This window comes from Stenella coeruleoalba (assembly GCF_951394435.1).
Source record: "Stenella coeruleoalba genome assembly, chromosome: 10".
In the NCBI taxonomy this organism is placed as follows: Eukaryota; Metazoa; Chordata; class Mammalia; order Artiodactyla; family Delphinidae; genus Stenella; species Stenella coeruleoalba.
This window is the reverse complement of record NC_137156.1, coordinates 43,606,585-43,632,507: the sequence shown is the minus strand read 5'-3', so window position 1 is coordinate 43,632,507 and position 25,923 is coordinate 43,606,585. Positions and strand designations below refer to the sequence as shown.

The 25,923-nt window shown below is 38.0% G+C and overlaps 1 protein-coding gene across 1 annotated transcript in view; it reads right to left on the bottom strand.

Moving 5' to 3' along the window:
- HCRTR2 (hypocretin receptor 2) overlaps positions 1-19,033 on the bottom strand; it is a gene marked incomplete at both ends in the record, with an annotated part of 116,943 nt that extends 97,910 nt beyond the window's left edge. The window contains one exon of the mRNA XM_079934842.1: positions 18,811-19,033. Within this exon, the coding sequence (XP_079790968.1) occupies positions 18,811-19,033 (223 nt within the window). The remainder of the gene's footprint in view (positions 1-18,810) is intronic.
- Positions 19,034-25,923: the final 6,890 nt, after the last annotated feature.

Here is a 25,923-nt window from a genome sequence, read left to right as displayed (position 1 = left end):
ACCACATTTGTTTAATGGTTTAAGGAATACATGGTAAAAGGAAGTAAATTTTGTTTTAATCCTGAAACAATGACTTCATATAGAAAATCATAAATTAGAAAATATAGAAAAAGCCTTTGCACTATTAATTCTATTTTTGTCTAGAATTTTTCTGTCTTTGCAGTATTAATTCTAAATGCAGTGAATTCTGCTTATCATGCCAGACTTCTGAAATGTCCTTTTCTGGTAAAGTTGTATAACAATGAGTATATACTGGCTACAACAATAATAAACTGAGGCACAGTGCACACCGACGCCTTGGCTTAAAATATTATAACGAAGTACTACTTCAACGTTATCGCTGAGAGAAGTCTTGGGGCTTCCACACATTTATCCCTTCCTTTTTCTCCTTTAACTCCTCCTCTTGGTCTTTTTGCTGCATTTTCTTGTTTTCCTGCTTGATCCCATTTGAAAGCAGGTCTTTTAATTTTCTCTCCTCTGATAGCTCTTTACTGACACAATTGAATTTGTGTCAAATGTAAAAGCACCAGGTTTTCATTTTGGTCTCCAAAAATAGGAGGTCTCAAATAATAAGTGGCTCAGCTTTACTTTTCCTATAGCAGGAATTCTCATATTCAGTGTAGTGGGGCCCTATTTAAAATGTAGATTCTAGAGACAACACCACTGAAATTCTGACTCAGTAAGTCATGCATGCGCACTGAAATCAAAATTTTTACCATGTCCCCCAGCTTTTTGTTTTCATTTTTGTTTCTAACACACAGTTCAAGGTGATCTTTTTCAAGATTTAAGGAAATATAGCTGTGATGTTTTCATACAGTAAAAAAATCTGTAAGAAATAACTTTTTATTCACTGTGAAGTTTCTCCTACAGTCTTTCATATCTGTGGGGAATATGTTAAAATATATGGACATAAAAGATGATATTGCTTATAGAACTCAGGTTTATTTCACCTGGCTTGACTTTTTACTTAAACTCTTGACTGCATATTCAAATGTTCACAGTACACCTACAAATACTATCTCACATTTAGACTGTCTGACATCAAACTTTTGATTCTCTCCTTCCCTACATCTAACTAACCTGCACCTCCCCCAGAATCCTGTATCTCAATAAATGGCCCCACCACCCTTCTACCTGGCATGAAAATGTTGACTCCCTTCTTTTTCTCACACCCATATGCAATCCATCAATAAATCCTCTTGGTTCTACTGTCAAAATATATCCTCAATATCACCATTAGAATATAAACTTCCTAAAAGAAAAAGCCTTGTTTATTTTGTTTGCTGCTATAAGCACACAATAAATATTTTTGAAACAATGAATTTATTCAGTGTTGCATAAAAGGTCTCTCCATTTGATGTACCCATTAAGAAATTTACATTCCCTTATAAAATTTAAATTATTCCAGAAGTCTAAGTAATTCCCACATAAACTGTATACATTGTTTGCAGTCACAAAGAAAAAAATCTCTCAGAGTAGCGAACTAATTGTGAGTGGCATGTGAGAGAACCAGCCCTACTTCCTACTGGATAGCTGCATACGTATATTCCTCTAACAATGCAAACTCAACTTGCCTTGGCAGAATTCATCATGACCTCTCTACTCACAATGCTTGATTTTCTTTCTATATGGTCTGTCCATCTTAAGAAAAATACAAATAACGCAATAATTGTACTTTCTTTGGCCAAAAACTTGTATTAATCAGAAGATTCTTTTCTGTTCCTATCCATTTCCCACATCTGATGAGTAGTCTATTTCCAGAATGTCTCATATTTTTTTTCATATTTGATTTCACTGTGCTGTTTTTACCCTCATAATCACTTTCCTGAAGAGTCTCAACAGGCTTCCCAGTGTCTGGTCTCATAAATTCAACCCATTCTCACCATTGCCCCAGATTCATCTTCCTCTGGGAAGCTCTGATCCATCAGAACTCATTTTAAGATAACTCCAGGGATTTCAAACTTTTAAAATCCAATCCACCATGACATAAAATACAGGTGAGACTTGGCAAATACCCACAAAAAAAGTAGCCCATGAAAGCAATGCAAAGCATCAAAAAAGATTACTTGAGGTCTCTATTCCTTGAAATTTCAAAAAAAAATGTTCACAAAAGCCTATGTTTTACTGGAGTTCCCTGAATGATATTTTCAGCATAGCTATGTATATCTGAGAGCAATCATAAATGTACTACTTCATCAACTTGGGTGTAATTTCTTTTCATCCTTTGGAACTTTTCAAAATTATACTCACATGTCAACAAAACCACAAATGCTACGTCCTCAGGGAAAGAGTGCTTCCTACCCCCAATCAAATCCAACTTTTATGTTTCTATGTTCTAATACTTAGCATACACCTCTCCAATAACCCTCATGCTATAGAGTATTGTTGACATGTCAGTCTCTCTCCCAAGATTAGAAATTCCTTGTAGGTAAGGACCATGCCCCCTTCACTCTGTATTTCCTCCACAGAATGTAATAGAACAGATTACATGTTGTGGGTGCTCAATAAATATTTGCTGAATGAAATAAGAAAAGGAAATAGCTCCAAATTAGATAAGCCCTAGAAAACCAGTGTGTTGGTTCAGGCTGCTTTATTTTTTTGTGTGCCTTTTTCTGCTATAGTTGGACCGAGCCCTCTGCTTCTCTATGCTGCCTTTAGCTCCATTTGGATGATAAAAATATATTTCCATGACTTCAAATTTCTACATATACTGTCACTGTTGCTGATGGTGACTCAGCACTCAGAGAAGTCTTATAAACTCCTATTTACCAGAAGAGAAAATCCACGCCCAGAGAAAATCTTGACTCTTGCTGCCACCCCTCTGATCTCTGTGGCCAGGCACCTATGATGAGTTTTAGTGATTAGTCATTGAAACTCAAGTCCATTTCAGTTGAGTTTACCAAAAAAAACTATGCATGAGAATTTGTTTTTCTTAAATTACACACCTTTTTTTAAACTTGCTATGCACACTAGCATGGATAAACTAGCAATGGAAGAATGGAAATGGAGAACATTATATTTACTTACAGTTCAGGAAGGGAGAGGTCAAGTGATAACATGTAAATCTATTCAAACCCCTAACACAATAACAGCTCTCTAGTACTAAATTCCACTACCTGGGAAAAGGAGTGAATAATAGCCCTATCACACAGGTTGTTATAGGAGCTATTTAGACGATGGATGACAAATACTGCTCTTGAGGAGTAAGGTAATTATGGAAATATAACAACTCCCAAAAAGCCTAACATGTAAATTCTAATGTAATTCAGTTGATTCACGATAATGAGAAATATTGATAATATTCTTTTAACTGGTTACATGTCTGCTAGAATTAGCAATGCCTCCCATCTCTGGGCAAGACTGTACTTTTATTTTTCAAAAATTTATAATTTGATTGATAGTTCAGGAAATTGAGGACCAGAATTAGTCAATATGTTTATTGTTTCTCTTATTCCCCATTAAAAGAAGTGTCTAGAACTCTCCAATTATTACCAACATTGCTCTTGGGCTCCACCTGAAAATATATTTTTTTCAATTATCTGCACAGTATTTTGTCACTGGCAGTGGGGAAAAATGACAAAGGATTCCTAAAGCTGAGACTCTGTGGCATTCCTGAATCATACTGGGCTCATGTGGAGATATGTTTCGCCCTTTTATTTTTGCAGAAAGTATGGGGTCGTGATAAAATTCAGTCTCAGCTCTCTTATCCCATCTGGGACACAAATGGTCAAATATTTCCTTAGACATCTATAAAAACATAGAAAACAACTAAGAATCACTTTGAAACAAAGAAGGCTTAAGTAAGAGTTTTATACATTATATGTTCTCAGTAATTTCAGGAATATAGCATGTTATTTGGAAGCATATTTACGTAACTTCCTTGAAGAAAAAAAATAGCTGCCACAGTTTGTAAATCTCATTTGCTCTTCAAGAGAAGAGCAAAATAGTTTCCTGGTAAAGTCAAGGGGATTACAGTGCTGAGGAGAGATTTTACAAATGGTCTCCCATAATCATTACTTTAGTGACTATATATTTATTTTAATGTGTGTGTTGTTTAAGATATTGAAAAAAGTTATCACAAACATGATTCAAATTATTGAGGTTTTATTTTAAGATTTTATATAGAAGAAATTTAAAGCCTACAAATGCCTAATTTAAAAAATGTGCTTATATCTAAAGTATTCCTCCTGGTGGAAATCTAACACTTAAATTCATTTAGTAGCAAAACATTGCTGTAAGCCCGGCACTGTTCTAGAAGCTGAGGATGCACCTGCAAAAACAAAAAATAAAGGAACTACTGTCTTGGAACTTATATGTTACTTAAGGGAGACAGTAGTAAAATTAAAAAACAAACCAACAATATAATTTCTAATAGTAATAAGTTCTATGAGAGAAACAAAATGGGCTGCTAACATAGAGGGTAGAGATTCAGACTGGCCTCCTCAGAGACTGTCTCTGAATATGTGACAATGTGAGCTGAGCAGGAACCAGCCAGGAGAGGGCCAGAGGGGATTAGAGAGTGTGAAGATGCTAAAGCAGGAATATATTCAGTCTGTTTGAAGAATATAGATTTTGCTACAAAGATCAATCACCTAAGGGGTGCTCCTTCTTACATGGATGTTAATTCAAGGACATCCTCATCTCTAGTGTATTTATCATTTTGGCTTTCCTAAAGTCTAGTTCATTCACTCAGGGAATAGTTGAAAATATCTCTTGACTTTGGGAAAGTCAAGGCCTTATATCCAGTTTCTTTTTCGGCATTTTTAAAGTTTGGAAGGTAGCTTCTTAATCCTGCATGAAAAGCTAGTGTGCATTAAAATCATATTATTCAGGTAATGCAATCTCCAAAATGTGTGTGTGTGTGTGTGCATGAGTGTGCACATGTTTTTATTTATGTGTTTTTAACTTCTTAAATCCTTATTTTCCCCTTTTCCACTGAGATAGTTTGGCTTCCTGTCAGTGACCGATTGCAATGTTCATTATGCCTGGGGAAGAAAAACACATAAATTTATGAACTAGGATAATCTTACTGACTTTCAGGAATCTATGAGTCACCATCACCATCTCTGATGATTTCAAAGAGCAAAGCTTTCTAGGCTTCCCTGTGGCTGAAATATAAATCAAGCCCCAGCACATAAATGTCCCAACAATTATGAAGTTCTTTTCCTGTACCAGCTGGTGAGATTTGTTAATGTATTTGTTTTTCAGCTTTCTAAACTTGGGGAATTTTTGTATTAAGTATTCTAATTGGAGAGATTAAGTTTTAGCTATTTTTTTCACAATGAAATGTTGACTCAGTTTCACCCAATGACAAAATGGCTTCATAAGCACATAACCACATCTCTCTACTTCCGTCCCAGAAAGATTAGCACAATCTACACATTTTAAGAAAGACAAGTTGGCCTCAAAATGGTATTTATAAGCAATATGGTTCTCTACCGAAGTATATGACGCATCAAATTTATTCTGAATTTATGAAATTAATTACTATAGACAGTGGTTTTCTGACCACATGGTTGTAAACCATGTGCTTTATAAATTCATCTTAGTGTCACCAAGTAGGAATAAAAACTCACTGAAAATCTAGAAAAGGATATTACAATTTTTCAGCAGTGCTGTATTCCCCTTGTGAGTTAGGAATAGCAAACAAAAGTTTTTAAAGTAAACACAGTTTTAGAAATTTTGATGCATTACCATGTGAACTTGCAGAGACATGCTTATGGTAATTCCCTAAAGGCTGACCTGGGGTCAATGTAATACCTTCAATTATTATTGGAATGATAAAACTGCCATATAAGATAAATTTTCAAATGAGCATATTTAGAAGCTTGCAGGAAATCTGGAGTAGAAATTTGGGGATTTAGTTGGAAAATATGAAAAAATTTCCATAAGATCTCAAATTTGTCATCTTTTGGGTTTTAGTGTGAGGCCAAAATATGATCTAGTTTCAAGTGATGGATGGCTAGGAGCATAGTGACCCATTGAAACCCCAAAAATAGGTTAATACAAAAACAATTTTAGTGAAAAACTATATAGAATATTGGAAAATATTAATAGAGCTATGACACATGAGACTAGGTGCATCTTTCAGAAAAGAAATATGAAAAAACATTTTAAAGAGAAATTTCTTCTCAAATTTAATTATTCAGCAAAGCAAACACAGTAACACTTTTTCCTATATTTTAATCTTCTTTCTTTCGCTTCTTTTCTCTATTTCTTTGTTTTCATTTTCTCACTTTCTCCTTTTCTCCCTCATGCAGCACGTGGAAAGCCTCCTAGAAGAATTTTGATTGCCTTTTCTTATCAGTTTTTTTTCATTAAAGTAGGCTTGATTAAGTGAGCCCCAAACAGGGCACAAACTCCAGTGTGAAAACCGTCCTGAGTCTCCCAATGACAGCACGCTCCTTAAAGTCTTAGAAGGGCTCCCTTTCAGCTGCAGTGTCAGAGCCAGCTAAGACCCTATCTAATGCCTCAGTTCCATCCCTAGACTGTCCTCTTCTGCACTTACCCAATTGCTTAACATTCTCTGCATGGCCTATGCTATTTCACGCCTCTTTGATTTTGCTCTAGTTGTTTCCTCTGCCTAGAACACCTTGCTCTATTTTCCTCACCTGTGTGACTTGCATTCATGCATTAAAACTCCATTTAGGAGTCATCTTCTCCTGAATCTCTCTCTAATCCCCTCAATGGAACTAAGTGTCCTTATATGCTTCCACTACATCTTATAACTCATCTATCAAGGTATTTGACATATTATATTGAAATTATCTGTTATGTTTGTCTCTTCACCTAAAGTATAGGTTCCTTGGTTTCCATTATCTTTGTTCCCTGGATTCTTATTCCAGTAATTGGCACAAACTCTTCCAATATTATAAGTTACTTCTATTAGCAGAGATCCAAAGTGTGAAATGGAAATATCTATCAGATTATCTTAGTCTTATGCCATTAAATGCTTGATTCCCCTAAATTCCCTTGTTCTGAGACTATGGTAGTTAAAAATACTTTTAACTATTGTCTGATTCCTGTGACAGAGACAGTGTTCCCTTATACTTTCCAACCCCACTTGTAGTTAAGCTGATACAATGAGATTGGTTTTGGTCAAATGATTATGGGCATGACAGACATGTGTTGCTTTTTGGCAAACGTAGTTAAGAGCCAGTATATATTTCCCAGTTCACTCCTCTCCAGCCATGACAACGTTAGAGGCTGTAAAATGACTTATCCCCAAATTGAAAAAAAATAAAACAACAAACATTTATCTCATCACTTCTAAATCCTCCTCAGGAACTGCGAGAAACTTAACTAGATAATTCTGTCTCAGAGCCTGTCATTAAGTCAAGCTGGTGGGGGCAGGGGAGGGTGCTGTTGGCATCATATCAAGACTCTTTCTGGCCAAAGGATTTGCTTCTAAGATCACACATGTGGTTGTTAGCAGGCTACATTTCCTCTATGGTGGTAGGCTGGATATTTTAATTCCTCACCATGTGGGTTGCTCTCAACAAGGAAACTTACTTTCTCCAGAGCAAGAAATCCAAGAGCAAGAGAGTGGGAACTCAAGGCAGAAGCTGTAATCTTTTATAATATAATTTTGAAAGTAACATACTATCACTTCTGCTATATGTTACTGTATGCTGCTATAGACCACTTCTGGCATGATATGGAAAGGAACTAAATAGGGTGTGAATACCAGGCAGTGGGGGACACTGAGACCCATCGTGGAGGCTTGTTTCACAGAGGCTGCATGTTGAGGTGGTCCATGAACAGAAAGGACATCTGGACCTTGAGATACAATGGACTCTCCAACCCACATTAGATGTCAATTAGATGTCAAATAGACAAGAAATAAACTTATGTGATGCTAAGCCAATGAACATTTAGGGTTTATTTGCCACTATAGCACAGCCTACCTTTTCAGAACAATAAAGCTCTTCACATAGTTATGTCTACAGAAAGAGACAGTGAAGATTGAAAGAGCTTCAAGTGTTCTGTGACTTTTAAGATTAACTTCTTGGGGGATTCAAGATGGTGGCGGAATATGAGGACATGGAGTTCATCTCTCTCCATGCATGCATCAGGAATACATCTATAGATGCAACAATTCTCACAGAAGACTGGCTGAAAACAAGCTGAAGACCTTGGACACCGGAAAGAACTGTAAAGATCCCTGCATAACTGGGTAGGATGGAAAAAAGAAGGGAGAAGGAGGAGGAAAGGAAGCAGGACAGGACAGGGCAGGGGAGCTAAAGTAGAGGAGAGATTCCCGAATTCGGGGAAACTCCCTCTCTGACGGGGGAATCGATTGGGACAGAAGGGAAGCATTTGAGGCTGTCAGAAGAGGGTGAAGCAGCAAATTGGTAGCAGATGGGAAAGAGTGAGAAATACACCGACCGTCTGTACTGTGGCTCTCTGTGCCCTGGACTGGGATGTGTGTTCACAGTTATGCAAGGGGGCTGGGAGCTGGAGTGTGGGGATTGGGGAAAAGGCCAGGAGTGAGAACTGCTGTTGGTCAATCAATTAGAGAAAGAAGAACAAAAAAAGCCCAAAGTTAACAGAAGGAAGAAAATTATAAAGATCGGATAAGAAATAAATGAAAAAGAAATGAATGAAACAATAGCAAAGATCAATAAAACTAAAAGATGGTTCTTTAAGGAGATAAACAAAAATGATAAACCATTACCCAGACTCATCAGGAAAAAAAGGGAGAAGACTCAACTCAAGAGGATTAGAAAGGAAAAAGGAGAAGTAATAACTGATACTGCAGAAATTCAAAGGATCATGAGAGACTACTACAAGCAACTATATGACAATAAATGGGCAACCTGGAAGAAATGGACAAATTCTTAGAAATGCACAACCTTCCAAGACTGAACCATGAAGAAAGAGAAAATATAAACAGACCAATCACAAGCACTGAAATTGAAACTGTGATTAAAAACCTTCCAACAAACAAAAGCCCAGGATCATATGGCTTCACAGGAGAATTCTATCAAACATTTAGAGAAGAGTTAACACCCATTCTTCTCAAACTCTTCCAAAGTGTATCAGAGGGAGGAACACACTGAAACTCTTTCTACAAGACCACTATCACCCTGATATCAAAACCAGAAAAAAGGTATCACAAAAAAAGAAAATTACAGGCCAGTGTCACTGATGAACATAGATGCAAAAATCCTCAACAAAATATTAGCAAACAGAATCCAACAGCACATTAAAAGGATCATACCCCACGATCAAGTGTGGTTTATCCCAGGAATGCAAGGTTTCTTCAATATACACATATCAATCAATGTGATACACCACATTGACAAGTTGAAGAATAAAAAGCATACGATCATCTCAACAGATGCAGAAAAAACTTTTGACAAAATTGAACACCTATTTTTGATAAAAACTCTCCAGAAAGTGCACATACAGGGAACCTATATCAACGTAATAAAGGCCATATAAGACAAACCCAGAGCCAACATCATTCTCAATGGTTAAAAACTGAAACCATTTCTTCTAAGATCAGGAAAAAGACAAGGTTGCCCACACTCACCACTGTTATTCAACATAGTTTTGGAAGTTTTAGCTACAGCAGTCAAAGAAGAAAAAGAAATAAAAGGAATTGAAATTGGAAAAGAAGAAGTAATACTGTCACTGTTTGCAGATGACATGATACTATACAGAGAAAATCCTAAAGATGTCAACAGAAAACTACTAGAGCTAATCAGTGAATTTGATAGAGTAGCAGGATACAAAATCTCTGGCATTCTTATACTCTAACAACAAAAAACCCGAAAGTGAAATTAAGGAAACACTCCCATTTAACATTGCAACAAAAAGAATAAAATACTTAGGAATAAACCTACCTAAGGAGGTGAAAGACCTGTATGCAGAAAACTATAAGACAGTGATGAAAGAAGTAAAGACAATACAAACAGATGGAGAGACATACCATGTTCTTGGATTGGAAGAATCAACATTGTGAAAATGACTACACTACCCAAAGCAATCTACCAATTCAATGCAATCCCTTTCAAATTACTAATGACATTTTTCACAGAACTAGAACAAAAAAATTCACAATTTGCATGGAAACACAAAGAACCCCAAATAGTCAAAGAAATCTTGAGAAAGAAAAATGAAGCGGAGGAATCGGGCTCCTGGACTTCAGACTACACTACAAAGCTACAGTAACCAAGACAGTATGTTACTGGCACAAAAACAGAAATATAGACAAATGGAACAGGATAGAAAGGCCAGGGATAAACCCACACACATATGGTCACCTTATCTTTGACAGAGGAAGCAAGAATATACAATGGAGAAAAAACAGCCTCTTCAATAAGTGGTGCTGGGAAACATGGATAGATACATGTAAAAGAATGAAATTAGAACACACCCTAACACCATACACAAAAATAAACTCAGAATGGTTTAAAGACCCAAATGTAAGGCCACACACTATAAAACTCTTAGAGGAAAACATAGGAAGAACACTCTTTGACATAAATCACAGCAAGATCCTTTTTGGCTCACCTCCTAGAGAAATGAAAATAAAAACAACAATAAACTAATGGGACCTAATGAAACTTAAAAGCTCTTGTACAGTAAAGCAAACCATAAACCAGACAAAAAGATAACCCTGAGAATGGGAGAAAATATTTGCAAATGAAGAAAGTAACAAAGGATTAATCTACAAAATATAGAAGCAGCTCATGCAGCTCAAGGTCAAAAGAACCCAGCCCAATCCAAAAATGGGTGGGAGACCTAAATAGGCATTTTTTCCAAGGAAGACATACATATGGCCAACAAACACATGAAAAGCTGCTCAACATCACTAATCATTAGAGAAATGCACATCAAAACCACAATGAGGTATTACCTAACACCAGTAAGAATGGCCATCATTAAAAAATCTAGAACAATAAATGCTGGAGAGGGTGTGCAGAAAAGGGAACCCTCTTGTACTTTTGGTCGGAATTTAAATTGATACAACCACTATGGAGAACAGTATGGAGGTTCCTAAAAAAACTACAAATAGAACTACCATACAACCCAGCAATCCCACTACTGGATATATACCCCGAGAAAACCATAATTCGAAAAGAGTAATGTACCACACTGTTCATTGCAGGACTATTTACAATAGCCAGGACATGGAAGCAACCTAAGTGTCCATCGACAGATGAATGGATAAAGAAGGTATGGCACATATATACAATGGAATATTACTCAGCCATAAAGTGGAAAGAAATTGAGTTCTTTGTAATGAGGTGGATGGACCTAGAGTCTGTCATACAGAGTGAAGTAAGTCAGAAAGAGAAAAACAAATACTGTATGCTAACGCATGTATATGGAGTCTAAAAAAACAGTACTGATGAACCTAGTGGCAGGGCAGTAATAAAGACACAGACATAGAGAACGGACTTGAGGATACGGGGCAGGGAAAGGGAAGCTGGGACGAAGTGAGAGAGTAGCACTGACATATATACACTACCAAATGTAAAATAGATAGCTAGTGGGAAGCTCCTGCATAGCACAGGGAGACCAGCTTGATGCTTTGTGATGACCTAGAGGGTGGGATGGGGAGGGTGGGAGGGTGGCTTAAGAGGGAGGGGATATGGGTGTATATGTATACATATAGCTGATTCACTTTGTTGTACAGCAGAAACTAACACAACATTGTAAAGCAATTATACTCCATTAAAAATGAAGAAAAAAAGATAAGACATCAAAAAAAAAAGAAGTAACTTCTTATTTTAAATTAAAATATTGGATTTATTTATTTTCTTATGTGCCAATTTTGTAAATCTGGTTAATGTGCATCTGTACTCAGAATGTTGACAAAATCAGGTACCAAAGACATTGTAGCCGAAGGTCAGACAAAGGGAGTTAATATTCTTATCCTGACTTCTTGGAATACAGGACACTGGTAAGGTTTTCCAAAGCAGACACATAATCCCTGGATATTTCTATGCAGTCAAACTTTTCTTTTAAATTGATTTCAAATCATTTCAGGCACATAAATTTTTACACTAAATACAACCTACCTCATTAGATTGTTCTGAAGAATAAATGAGGCAATGTATGTAACAATGTCTTCTGAAAAGTAAAATAATATGTAAACATTAAACATTGTTCATATGTATGTGATATCGAAAGCAAATTACTGGAAAAGACTCAATGATAGTAATCCAAAAATACTTTCAAGAATAGAGTACATATTTATTCTGAATAGTTTTGATTTTTTTGTTTATGGGGAAACAGTTCAAATGGAAAAAAATTTAATAGTATTTAAATATATATCCAACCCATTTACTTGGTCAAGAGATGATCTCTCATTGGGAATAAAGATGAAATCAATAAATTCAGTCCTAAGAGTCAGCTATCCAAAAGACTGGTCATATACATCATGTATTTCATCTGATAGCCTCTCAAACTGTTCCACTGTCAGTGTCTAAAGTTCATTTCATTTATGGTGTTATGGGTAATGCCTCTTTGGACATATAAAATACCATTGTGCTCCAGGAGCACTATTATGTGATATAAAGATTGACCTATGCAGTCAAATCAATAGAAACTTATGATTTTTTTAAAAAGTTAACATTAATTCCATCAGAGAAAGATAAAAAGAAATGTGTGAGTAGGTTTGAAAGCCAAAGGAGGAACAAAACAATCTTTAGATTATCTGAGATAGTAAATGTTTAGGTCCTCAGTCTTTAATGGTCTCTAAAGACAGCACCTTCAGTAACAAAATAATCCTTGGCCACAATTATCTAACGTTTATCCAGAGAGTCACCCCCCTGAACAGGCAAAAACCTTTTTGACAACATCTATTTTTACCTTGAAATTTTCTCTTGTAAAGTAACCCTAGCCTGACCTTGATTAACTTATCAAATGAGCTCATCCTCCAAGCTGAAGGACTATAGTCAATCAAAGGAATAGCATGGCAACTGGCCAGCACAGCTCCATAGATCGTCTGGAGGGCACACCTCGGTAACATTCCCATTCTCTCTTTTCTTTCCTTTTTCTTGGTCAGGATTAGAAGCATGGGACAGAGTCAGGATGACACAGGTGGACCATGGAACCAGATAACTCTGTATTAGAAACCTAGTGCTGATACTTACAGTCTGACTAAACTTTGGAACTAGTTAAAATAGCTTTTTGAATTTCATGTTTCTCATTTGTAAATCAAAGCTATTAATCTCCTTGTTATAAGTTTGTCATGAGGCATCAAGGAAATATATATATTCATCGTGGAACGTAGCTTCCAAGACCTGGCATATAGTACTCCATAAATATTCTTCATTTTCCTTTGCAGCTAGAAGAGGAGTTGCAGACGAATAACTACCCTTTGTTTCACCCATCACATGTCATTAACTGGACCTCACCAGTGAGACGTTATTCAACAGAGCCAGCATCCCTAAGGTTGGGGGGTATGTCAGAATTCTACAAGAAGAAGGATGGAAAGGTCATCTCTCACCAGTGAAATAACACCAGTGATGGATACTCCTGAAATCTGAGGAGATGAGTAAGAATTCAGGGACTTTGTAATGTTAATGTAACTGTAGTACGTGATGATTTGCAAATACGTTCTGAAACATGAATTAATAAAAATTCATGTAAACATATAAAACACATATGTATGCCCTAATAAAAATTTTATAAAACTTCATGTATTTGTATGTTAGATTTAGCCTGTCTTATACATTGGTAACATTTTCATTTATTTCACTTTCCTCAATTTTTTTCAAATATAGAAAAAACCCATTCCATTTAAATTATCAGTAGCACATGTTATTTCATTATTGTCTTCCCATGGTAAATGTTGTTGTTATCTATGAGAGAGCCATTTAAAAAGTTATCCCTGAGATTCTGTTCAAGTCAAAAACATGATTTATTTTACCCGGTAAAACTAAGTGGCTATGATTTGTTAGAAAGGTGGAGGTGTCAGTTTAACTCTTATTCAGGTAAGCATGCTTTGCATTCTGTAACTAAAATCATACAAGTTTAAAGCTTAGTGGCTAACCTTACCTTTTACGGTTACTGTTCATGACTTCTATCGGGTCTTGGCAGAGATCAGTAATGTATTATCTCTAACCTCTTTCTGCTTCCTGTGTATGAAAGAGTGGGTTTTAAAAGACCCACAGAGCTGAGATGGGCTTTGGGACAAGTAGAGAAGAAAGGTCTCAGACTTAGGAGCAGCGGGAACTTGCGACTCTGCCATTGTCATGTCTGGGGCATATGATTAGCTCTGTAAGAAGCAATCCAATTACAGGTATTCCCCCCATCCCACTTACCCAGTTTAGTTTAACTCTTATTAGATATATTTATTAATGGGTAGTGTGCTTTAACTGAGTTAAATCAACATATTATCTCTGTGTGTGTGTACGGGCACGCTGTTTAAAACATTAGTAGTGATAGACTGGCCAGCTAACGTTTCAGAAACTCTTGAGTTAATAGAACCTAGAGCAGGGAAATGTAAACTGAGAGAAAGAGAGACAATCATCATGATGGTTAGGAATGACTTTCACATAGAGGTGGGAAGGCAATGTTAAGTAGTCAGTATGATGCACTAAACATCTAATTGGTGTGGGAGGGTGGAGCTGGTATGGAAAAGAAGAGTAACAGGTGCCAACACCATGTCACTAACAGCTTTTATGAAAACACTCAATTAGAAAAATGCCAGAGTAGAGGCCATAAAGAGCTACAGAGCTACAGATTGGCCGTGGAGGAACAGGATGGCTACCAATCACACCAAGGAGAGATTTCCATAGTGGGAATGAAGGGATAGAAATTGGCATTTAGTGTCTACTGTGTCAAGAAAAGAAAAAAATGTATATATTTGTGTACACCCCTCTAAATATCTCTGTAGAGGATGCTCATATATATATCCTCATAGGATTTCTATAAGGCAGGATTTATTTTTTCAATTTATTTGATTCAAGTATAGTTGATTTACAATGTTGTATTTATTTCTGCTGTACAGCAAAGTGATTCTGTTATAGACATATAGATATTCTTTTTCATATTCTTTTCCACTATGGTTTATCACAAGATATTGAATATAGTTCCATGTGCTGTACAGTAGGACCTTGTTGTCTATCCATTCTCTATATAATAGTTTGCATCTGCTAACCCCAAACTCCCAATAATCCATCCCTCCCTCCCCACCTCTCCCCCTTGGCAACCACAAGTCTATTCTCTGTGTCTGTGAGTCAAGGCAGGCATTATTAACCATAATTTTCAGTTGGAAAAAACAGGCTCAGAGAGTTTGTTAACTTGCTAATGCCACATAAGAGGTGAGAAGCACAGTTGGACTGATGTCATTTGTTGACTGTTCTCATTTTTTCATATGAAGATGACAACAGGGAAGATAGAAGCATTCCAGGTGAAAATCATATATTTGAAAATGGAAGTAAGAGAAGCAGAGAATTGCTCATTTCCTCCAGATGTTTAACACTTGAACTGACTAGCCCATCTCTCCATCCAGTTTCTACTCAAGGAATAGTAGGAATGACATCAAACATATTCCCTTGAGTGTCCCCAAGAACACTTTCCCCCTACACACATTAATTTTAAAAACATAACATTGCTCAAAATGTACTGGTCAAATAACTGAATGCATCTACTTGTCTAAAGTACAAGACATCCTTAGGAATAGGTTATATGTGACATAATTTTGAAGATACTGGAAAAACACTGCTTCCAGAAAGAACCTGTCCCATCTTTCTTCCTAGGATTTAAAATTCTATAATTAGACATGTATATGTTTTTATTAGGATGCATATAATCATGAAATTGCATGTAGAGTAATTTTTTGCCTTATTTTGAATGACTTTTGTCAACATTTTTTCCAATAAACTGCTTTCTAGCTTGGGAAAGAAGCATCTGATAATGGGGAGGGTATATAATGAGAGAGGCACCATGGAGAGCAGAAAAATAGGTAGGTATGATCAAGACCTTGTCATTCTGCTCACAAAAGGACATTGTGGGAGTAATGACTGCTAACTGATTACACTATATTTGTAAGTTCAAGAAGGTTGAGATTTTCCAAGTAGTTAGTTACATGAAAGTACAAGTGGTAAGTGGACCTGAAGGGTCAGTGATTACATCCACTGCTTACATGGTGGTATTTCACCTTCATACCCAATGTTGACTCTTTTATCTTGCATGAATAATGTGATTTCTTGTCCTGCCATTCTCTGCATAAAATGACATACCAGGGGGGCAAAAAAGCAATTCTCAATCTAATCTGTTTTGCAAATTTGACAGTGACTTAAAAGAGCAGGAAGTTGTCTGTGAGTAATGACACTGCTTATTTGTTTAAATGTCAAACTTGAACCTCATCAACTTTCAGGGAATACGTCCATAAAGAATATGGGTTTCAGTTCAGCCAGAGAGGATTTCAGTGTCATTCATTTCTGAGGAAAACAGCTGTCAGTTTCATGAAAACAAAGAGCTTTGAGTATATCTTTTTTTTTTTTAAGTTGAATAAAATTGGACATTTCAGCACTTGGGGCTGTGGACAGTGCTCTCTCACTTGACATTATGAAACATCTACTCTAGAGATGTTTCTTTCCTGAGACTAAAGCACTCCTCAGGCTAGCAAACATGCACCCCTAAACTATGCAATTAGGATATGAAAACCATGCATCACAGGTCTGTGCAAGCCAGAATAAAATAACAGCAAAAAGGAGCAAATTTTATCACAGAGGTTAAGCCTAAAATAAAATTAGGGAAGGAAAATAATTATGATTTGTAGCTATTCCTGAAAAACACGTCAAAATTTTACTGCAATGCAATAACATTCCTCCCTCAGTGGGTTTTTGTTGGAGAGAATCACAGAACCATTAACCCCTCATGGTAATTTATTAATAGTGGACATAGATGCAAGGGAGAAAAGGAAATACATTTAATAGGCTTGCAGACACTGGGAGAAAAGAATTAATTCTCTGTATGCTTTCTAAATCTAGAGTGGAATATCAGTGAAGAATTCTGGACCTGAGGTCAGAAGAAATGGAACTGAATCTGAATGATGTTCCTTAATAAGTCATTTTATTTCTCTAAGTCTTGCTTCTTCTGTCAAATGTGGGTTACTCTGAGGTTAAGTGAGAGAGTGTATGGGAAGGAGTCTGGCACAGAGTAGGTATTCATAGATGTTCAATTTTGATTATTCATTTATCATTAAGTATTAGCATAATGCAGTGAAATGTTGCTATGCTAGTAGCCATGTATCTTAATTATTGTAACTCTAAGCATGGATGACAAGGAGAAGGGAAACAAGAAAATCATTATGATTAACAGACTTAACCTTACAACTGGTCCTAACCATGTGTATTTCCACCTTTCACATTTTCTGCCTCATCAAAACATTTCCTTTATGTTTGCCTTTAAAAAACTGCAACAACGTTAAAATAGCCTGAAAAAATATACAGACAGAGCCAACTAAAGTTCTCAGAGGATTCTTATCTTTCTTGTCAAATAATATTCTACCAGCTCTCTCAGGAATGCCTTTCAGTCACATACTACCAACTATTCTGCCTCCTGAATTGGCAAGGGACTACTGTGACTGCTTCTTACCCAGACTGACACATATGGGGAGAGAAGGTAAAAATCAGGCTAGCGCTGAGAGCCTGATAATTCTCTTATCATCCTCCACTGCAGCTACAAAGTCTCTACTTTGGACTTCAACACCTCCCAGCCTATTCCACCTCGCTCATCTTCTCCCCCTTTTTGTAACTGAAAATCTAGAGCATCTTCTCCTAGCCCCCCCCCCCCATCTCCTGTCATTTTCCACAGAGATTCCTTCCACACTGCCCTCTGCATTTAAACGCCTCCTACTCTCCATTCATCTAGGTGCACGCTCCTTCCATTCACAATTTATGTTCAATCGTCCCTCCCTTCCAAAGCCCCTGTTTTTTGTTTTTTAAGTCGATTTCCCAGCTGCCCTAATAAACTCCATCACCACAGCCACCATCTAGCCACGGCACCGCTTCTTCAACCCTCAGAAATTGTGCAGAGGTGGGGAGTGGGAGAGGAAATTTATGCTTGCATACCAACCTAGACAGCGACAAATAGTGAGAACCTAGCACAAAGCTTGGTCTAGTCTTTGGAAAAAAAGAAATCAGCTGCAAATATTTCCCGAGCCTGGAAACAAGCATGCTCTGGAAAATACATGGGTACAGTGGATAAATGAATGAATGGATGGAGGGATGAATGATTGCGATTTCCTTGGTACTTTTCTCAGAGGCCCCTCCTCCTTGCTCGCTCCCGGCTTGGCTCCTGTTTAATTCAGCTTCCTTGCATGAGTGCACCTCCCTGCTTTGCCTCTGCTCCCACTTCCTGCCCTTTCATTACCGCCTCTGGACTCAGCCTCAACCCCTCGCCAAAGGGCACTTGTACCGGGCTCACAAATCCTTTGTGATTTCCACAGCCCAGGAGAGCTTGCTCCGAAGGGGCACAGCTTCTCATCCTGCCAGCCTGACCTCTCCCCACCCCCGAAACACTCGTCCACGTTACACAAAAGGATGACTAATTCCCCCACACTCCATCAAATCCACCTGGAGAGCCCTGCCTCTGTCCCTTTCCCCGCGCTTGGAACCTTGGTGCTCCCAAAGGCAATGCGGCTCCCTGCAGAAAAAGGGATCACCATTCCAGGGCTCGGTCCTGGTTCGTAAAATCAGAAAACTTTTTAAAAAAATATAACCCCACCCCGAGAGCAACCACCTCTTTGTGTGCATCCCTGGGGGGAGGAGGGGTCTTGGCAGCCGGGGGCGCGAGGACTTGGCAGCCCCTACCTGGGGCTGCCCGGCGGACACTCACCCAGGACGTTCCCAATGAGAGCCACCACGAACACGATGATGTAGCCGGCGATCAGGACCCACTCGTATTCTTTGGGGTGGAGGTATTCCCTCCACAGGTACCGCAGGAATTCCTCGTCGTCATAGTCTGTGGGGTTTAAAAAGGGCTCTTGAGTTGCATTCAGCTCCGGAGCAGATGACCAGTTGCGACAAGGCGGGGAGTCCTCCAGTTTGGTGCCGGACATCACGGGCTCCAGTCCGGGTCGGCTCAGTGCTGCAAGCGGCTCGGCCCCTGCCCCATGGGCGCCGCGGTCTGCGGCGTGAGGAGGCGCGGACAGGCGACCAGGGGCTCAGGAGCAGAAAATGACGTGAAAAGTTACGGAGCCAATGCCTCCGAGTCTCCCGCCCGCCGGGCAACTAGTCCGCCGGCGGGGCTGTGTCTGCAGGCGATGTTGCACCGGGAGGCGAGGAGTAGGCTGAGCATCCAGGGACTGGGCACCAGAGGCTGCAGCAGGGACACCGGGAGGGGAAGCTGCTACCGCGGCTAGGGCTCAACGACTCCTCATTCCAGCGCGGAGTTCGCAGCCCACAGCCTCTTCCCGCACCCGGGAGAGCTGGGGCTGAAGAAGGAAAAAAAAAAAAAAAAGTCGTGAAAATGATATTAACCTGTTTATCCGTGGGTTCCATCTCCCTCTTTTCTACTTCTTTTTTGTTCCTGCACTTCTCAAGTGCAGTTTCTGTAAACACAGACTTGTGTAGGTCTGTGCACATGACAAGCCTGGCAACATAGGATTAATATAGGATTTGCAGATGCTTTTGTCTGGGACAGGTAAATACAAAGTAATGAGGGGCAGCCACTGTGTTCCTCAAGCAGGACGATGCAAAAGTCATTTCAGGCAAGTCATTTAACATTTGCTTGGCTTTGCCAACTTAACTCAGCTAGTACTTGATGAATCTTTAAGGCATCTCCTCCTCTCCTCCTCCCCTCTTCCCAAACTGGAGAAAGAGATTTTATATATATATATATATGGCTGGAATTTGTATTTGCAACAGCAAGTGTCATGTGAAATACAGCAGCAAATCCTTGAAGGACACTAAGGGTAAAAAATGTGATCATAGTTAATGTTGTCCAGCAGAGGTGGCACTGACATACCTCACAGCGTTAAACAGATTCTCAGTAGGATGTACACAAGAAGAGGGGCTCTCTCTGGGGAAGCCCACACCACGCTGGTCTTTCTTCTCATCGACTCAGGACTGATGTCACCTGCTGTTCTCTCATGGCTTGATTTTGTCTCTAAGGATAACATTTTGGGATTTGTTAGAGTGTGAGTTCATGATCCTTTCACTTTCAATAACCATGATAGGAGCATTGTATTTGATTGATTACAATCCTGGACATGGGAAGGGCCTTGGAATCATCTAGCCTAAACTTCAGCTTAATATTAGAAGCCTTCTGATAATATTGTTCATGTGTTTGCACCTAGTTTGGCTGTGACCACAATTCACTCCCTCCACCATCATGGGACTTCTCTAGAGGTTAGAAAACTCTTCTTTACATTAAAATAAGGTCTTAAACTGACATCTGTCTTTCTCAGTCTTTTAGCCCCAATTCCTAGTTTGCATCTTGGTGCTACATGCAGTAAATCCTCTACGTGACAATCCTTCACATAAGCATCACAATTCCCCCCACCCACTTCCATGCTTCCTATGTTCACTGTTCCCCAATTATTTCCATTGTTTTTCAAATGACACTATCTTCACAACCTACCTTCACTTGGTCTTCCTTTTATGTCAGTGCCCCTCTGCTGGACAGTTGCCAATATCCTGCAGGGTATACAGCTAGGAGGAAATACAGTAATATGGTTTGCCAGTACAAATGTAAACTACTCTTTGGATGCAACCAATGTTTGTATCTAATTATTTTTTCAAAAGTCACAAGACGCTGTTTATTCATACTGAGTCTTTATTTAAGATCCCTCTCCCACCCCCAATCATAATTCTTCACGTTTGTTTTGTTCTTTACAGTTTACAAAATTCTTTCATGCTCCTTAATTTAAAACCCCCTGAGAGGTTGGCCCAGTTTTGCAGATGAGGAAACTGTTCCTGGAGAAAGTAAGTGTTTATCAAAGGTCAAGTGAGGAATCAGTGGCAAAATCTTCAGTTCTTCTGACCCCAGCCTGATGCTTCCATCATTCGACAGTGTCATGTTTCACAAGAAACACTATTGTGGTATTTTCCCAATCCACACTAGTCAAATTTCTTTTTAAGAGAAGGGAATAAATAGGCATTTTATTTTTAGACAAATATTTACTTAGTGCTCTTATTTCACTCAGAGATACAAGTTAAACAAGGTTACTGCTTTCATGCATTTTACTTTCTACTGAAGTTAGGAACGAGTCAACTAATAACTACTTAAGAAGAATATGAAGAAGGGACAAGTGCTATGATGAAAGCCAAACAGGTGAAGTGAGTGGAGAATTCCAAAGGCCATATTAGAAATAGATGGTCAAAAAGACCTGGGTGAAGAGGTGGCCTGTACGTAGAGATACCCAAATGGTAAATGCACATATTAATTTCATTTTGTTAATTTGAGGCTTAACCAAATCATCTTAAATGCTGATGCTCTTTCCAAAGCATTAGCCGTTTCTCTAGACCTCCTGTCATCAGTAAATTTGACAAGTAGGCCTTCTGGGTCTTCATTCATGGTCATTGATACAAATCTGTTAATGTTATCCTGTGGTATAATATGTTCCTCTGATTTATTAATATTTGTATTTTCCACTTCCCTGTACTATTCTTTTCAAAATGGGGAAAGTTGTTGCAACTTTAGTTCCAACCTGCATTCATTAACCTCTGCAAATTCCTTGCTGTTGACAATCCATAAATATGGACCCCGTGCACTATTCCTATGTACTCAGTGCCATTACTTTTCATTTGGTGGCACTTCAACTTGTCAATACTTCCATATTTTAAGCTTTCTACCTGCAATTAATCATCAGTCTTTCCTAAAAGTGTCAATAAGGAGAAATGAGAATATTTTCAAGATATTGTTCTGATATCTGCTTTATGCTGTGATAAGCCTAGATTTGTCTTGATCCTGAAAGGATTCCATTTCTGGAATCCCGCTGTCTAGGATTTACCGGTGATTTATTTTAAATATGCTACTCCAATGCCATACAAAAATTCACTCAAATATTCAAATTATCATTTGTTTTATATTTTATAAGCACATTAGAGAGAGATGATAAATATTGCAGGACTCATTTTGATATAATCTCCTTCATTAGATCTTTTATACCTTTTAGGTCATTTGAAAAGAATTTTTTGTTCTGTAGATATTATTCTCTTCGATTCCAGATCTTTCTGCTGGATGTAGGGAGAAAGAGACAGCCCAATATCATGAGACAGTAAAGAAAGTTCCAAATTTGTCGTGATGACCTCTTAAGGATGTTATAAGAATTAAATGAATTGATATTTTTAGAACAGTGTCTGCTATATAGAAAATGATCTGAAAATGTTTGTTGAATAAAATTTTAAGCTATATGATCTCGTGATATGAATAATATTTGCTTTACATATTAACTACTCTAAGTGTTAATATATTTCCTTAAAAAAAGAAATGTAGCTCACAATAGTCTGAGTAATTCTGTTTAACTACCCAGCTGAATTTTTTTGGCACTTTTATTTTAGTTCCCCCACTAGCCTGAATATTAAAACTGAGAAAGAAAAGGAAAATAAATCTCTAAATCAGATTTTTTGGTTCTCTCAGCAGTTGTAGTTAGGTTGCTCAGAGACCTCAGATTGTATGGGTTGTCCCAGATTTTCTATACTTTTTGCAGCTTTATAATAACACTATGGGCTCATTTCAAAAATGTTTCTGAGTATCTCCTTTGTCCCCAGGAGCACATAACTAAGAGCTGGGGACATAATGATCAACAAGACATAGTCCAGCCTCAATGATAGTCAGCCTCTCACAGTCCAATGGTGAATTAGAAGTGTTATCATTACAGAATCACTCTGTGAGTTTCTAGGGTAGAGGGATGCACAGAGTGTCATGAGTACATGAAAGAACACATAATTTAGCCTGGAGAGAACTGAATGGATGGATCCCCCACAGGGAAAGTCACTCTTGAGCTGACCCCTTGGAGAGAAGGATGCGATGTCTAAGTGGTTAAGGATAGGAGGTGTCCAGGCAGAGGGAACAGCACTGAGTGAAGACTTGGAAACAGGAGAAAACGTGGAGTATGTGGGCAAAACCAAGTGAAAAGTCAGGCTTGTGTAACTATCCCTGGCAGTGGTGTGGAGAATGAGTTGGAGAGGGTGAGTCTGAAGGTAAGGGCTGGTAGGAGGCTAGTAGGGTAATCCTGCTGTCCAAAGGAAGGTGGTAGTTTTGGGGATTGAAGGGAGCTGGGTATTATTAAAAAATTCAATTTTCTGAATAGACATCATCCAGGATGCAAGCATCTTGCTTTAATACTGCTTTGAGGAAGGCTGACTACACAATCATAGTATGTTTGAAGTTTATGTCTCTGTTTCTCTGTAAAATTTGAAGATTAAACTAAAGAAAAGAACAGAGTTGTTCCACTGTCGAATTTCCGGTATTTGAAAAGAAGTTGTTTTCCTTCCATCTTTTCTGTTAGAATGAAAATTTTTATTTTACCTCAAGAAATGAAAATACATTATTTCAAGTTGGAGCACTCTCAGTAATGACTGTACCGATGTGACGGATTCGCAGAATAAATGCATTATTTTTGCAGGATGTTATCTGACATCTGTAGGCTTCAAACACCACATTTTCTTACAATATGGTCTTGAGCTAGATATTTCTGGAAAAGTCCCTGCATCACAAGGGGCCTAGAAATATATTTTTCATATAAGAAGGAGGAAAGAGTCTTCTGATGACTTGTTACTACTAGGAGTAACTCTGGAGTGGATTCTTGAGAATGAAATCACCTCTTGCCCTAAAAGACTCCGACATTAACAAAATCCTTTGTCACCAATTATTACAAAACATTTCTGTCTCATCTGCTTCTTTTTCTTCCCATCCTTCTTTTACCCCTTGCCCTATTTTAATTAAGTTTTATTTCAGACAAGTTTCTTTGTGTTCCTTCATCACTCCTATCCTGAGTTATCAGGTCTGACATTTTATGCTCATGGTTTTTTGTTCAACAATATCTGAAATTCCTGCTCTATTCCTATCCCACGTCAAGCGTGAATAGGCACTGTTCTTCTCTTATTAAGTTTTTGTCTCCTTAAAAGCATAGATGAGTAAACAAGTAATTTAATTTAGTAAAGCAAATGTCCTTAGGAGTACACCCACAAAAGTCTGAAAAGGCAAGAAGAAACATGTACTCTCTCAAAGTAGGGTCAAGACTATCCGAAGGAGATATTACCTGCACTCAGAACTGAAGGATGAAGAGTGATAACCAGATGAGGGCAGATTTGAGAGACACAGTTGGGACCAGATGGAAGCAAGTGATTTGTCTGTGAGACCACGTGAACTGCATGCTCTCATCCGTGTTTACATCGGCCAAGCACTCTGCCAAACGCTCTGCCAAGCGCATTACGTGCACCAGCTCAATTTATCCTCAGAACTCTAGGAGGTAGGTCTTAGGAACTATTATACTAAATTTACAGATGAATAAAGTGAGACACAGAGAGGTTAAGTAACTTGCCGAAGGTCACACAGCTAGAAAGTGGCAGAGTCCTACAGCACAGTTGTCATGATCCAATTCCGGAAACATATGTTTTTCCAGTTACTCTATTCTGTTTCCACAGTAAAGAATCAAGAACTTTTCAGTATGATCAGCTGTTTCCTTTATTAGTATTCGTAATATGGAAAGTTTTGATTCTTAAAAAACATATTTGTAAAATTATATAAATTTCATTTATTTTAAATGTTCCCATTCTGTAAGATGGGAAAAGCCCAAAGGAACTTTTTGGCCAACACAATATTTTTAAGGGTAGTGTTGAAGAGCAGAATTGCAGGGGAAACTCCTGCAATTATACTCCTCAGGGTGATGTTTCCCCCAAAGTAACTCAATCTCCTTCTATGTTCTCCCAGGTATAAACATTTTTGTCTATACTATGCACATAAGGGCATAAATATTGTTTAATTCTTTGTTCTCACCCCAGACAACAGCAGCAGGTTGTATGCAGCTACTGGCAATCACTACCTGATGATCAGGGTTGAACTGAAGGGAGGAATTCCTTTTCAAAAGCATATATTTTGTGAAAAATTGTACATATGTGTCACCTTGGTTGATGTAAAACCATGAATATGTAAGTATACCATTGCCTATTACTAAATCATTAGTCTGGAAAGGACTTAATCATTTTGTCTAATATGCTACTCGATTAATTCACTTCCTCTTTCTGTAAACTAAAGTTTTTTTTTTCTTTTTACTGTGGAAAATGATTAAAATGGAAAAAAATAATGACAAAGAGTAGAAAAAGATCACGAGTTTCAATGAAATCCTACGGTAAAGTGCAGACTGTAACTTTTGGGGTGTTTCCCCACTCTAGGAAGTACCCTTCTCTGAGAACAGTCCATTGCCTGCAGCCACTCTGGAGATTGGCTTCCCAAGAAGGAGACTGCCTGTGCAATACCTGCCTTTCTAAAGTGTACAACTCAGTGGCTTTTAATATATTTCTCATCTTGCGCAACCATCACCATTACCTAATTTCAGAATGTTTCCCTCACCCCAAAGAGAAACCCTATGACTTCCCATTTACTTATCTTCCCAGATGCTGGCAACTAGATTTAACTATCCTGGGAATTTCCTATAAATGGAGTCATAAAATATGTGGGCTTTAGTTTCTGCCTTGTTTCACTTAGCATAATATTTTCAAAGTTCATCCATATGGTAGCATATATCAGTATTTTTTAATGGCTGAATAATATTCCATTGTATGGATAGATCACATTTTATTTATTCAGCAGTTGATTGTTTCCTCTTTTTGGCTGTTATATGTAATGCTGTTATGAACATCCATGTACAAGTTTTTGTGTGAACTTATTTTTTCAGTTCTCTTAGGTATATACCTAGGAGTGGAATTACGGTTTCACATAGTAATTCTATATTTAACTTTTTGAGGAATTGCCAGATTGTTTTCCAAAGTGGTTATGCTCTTC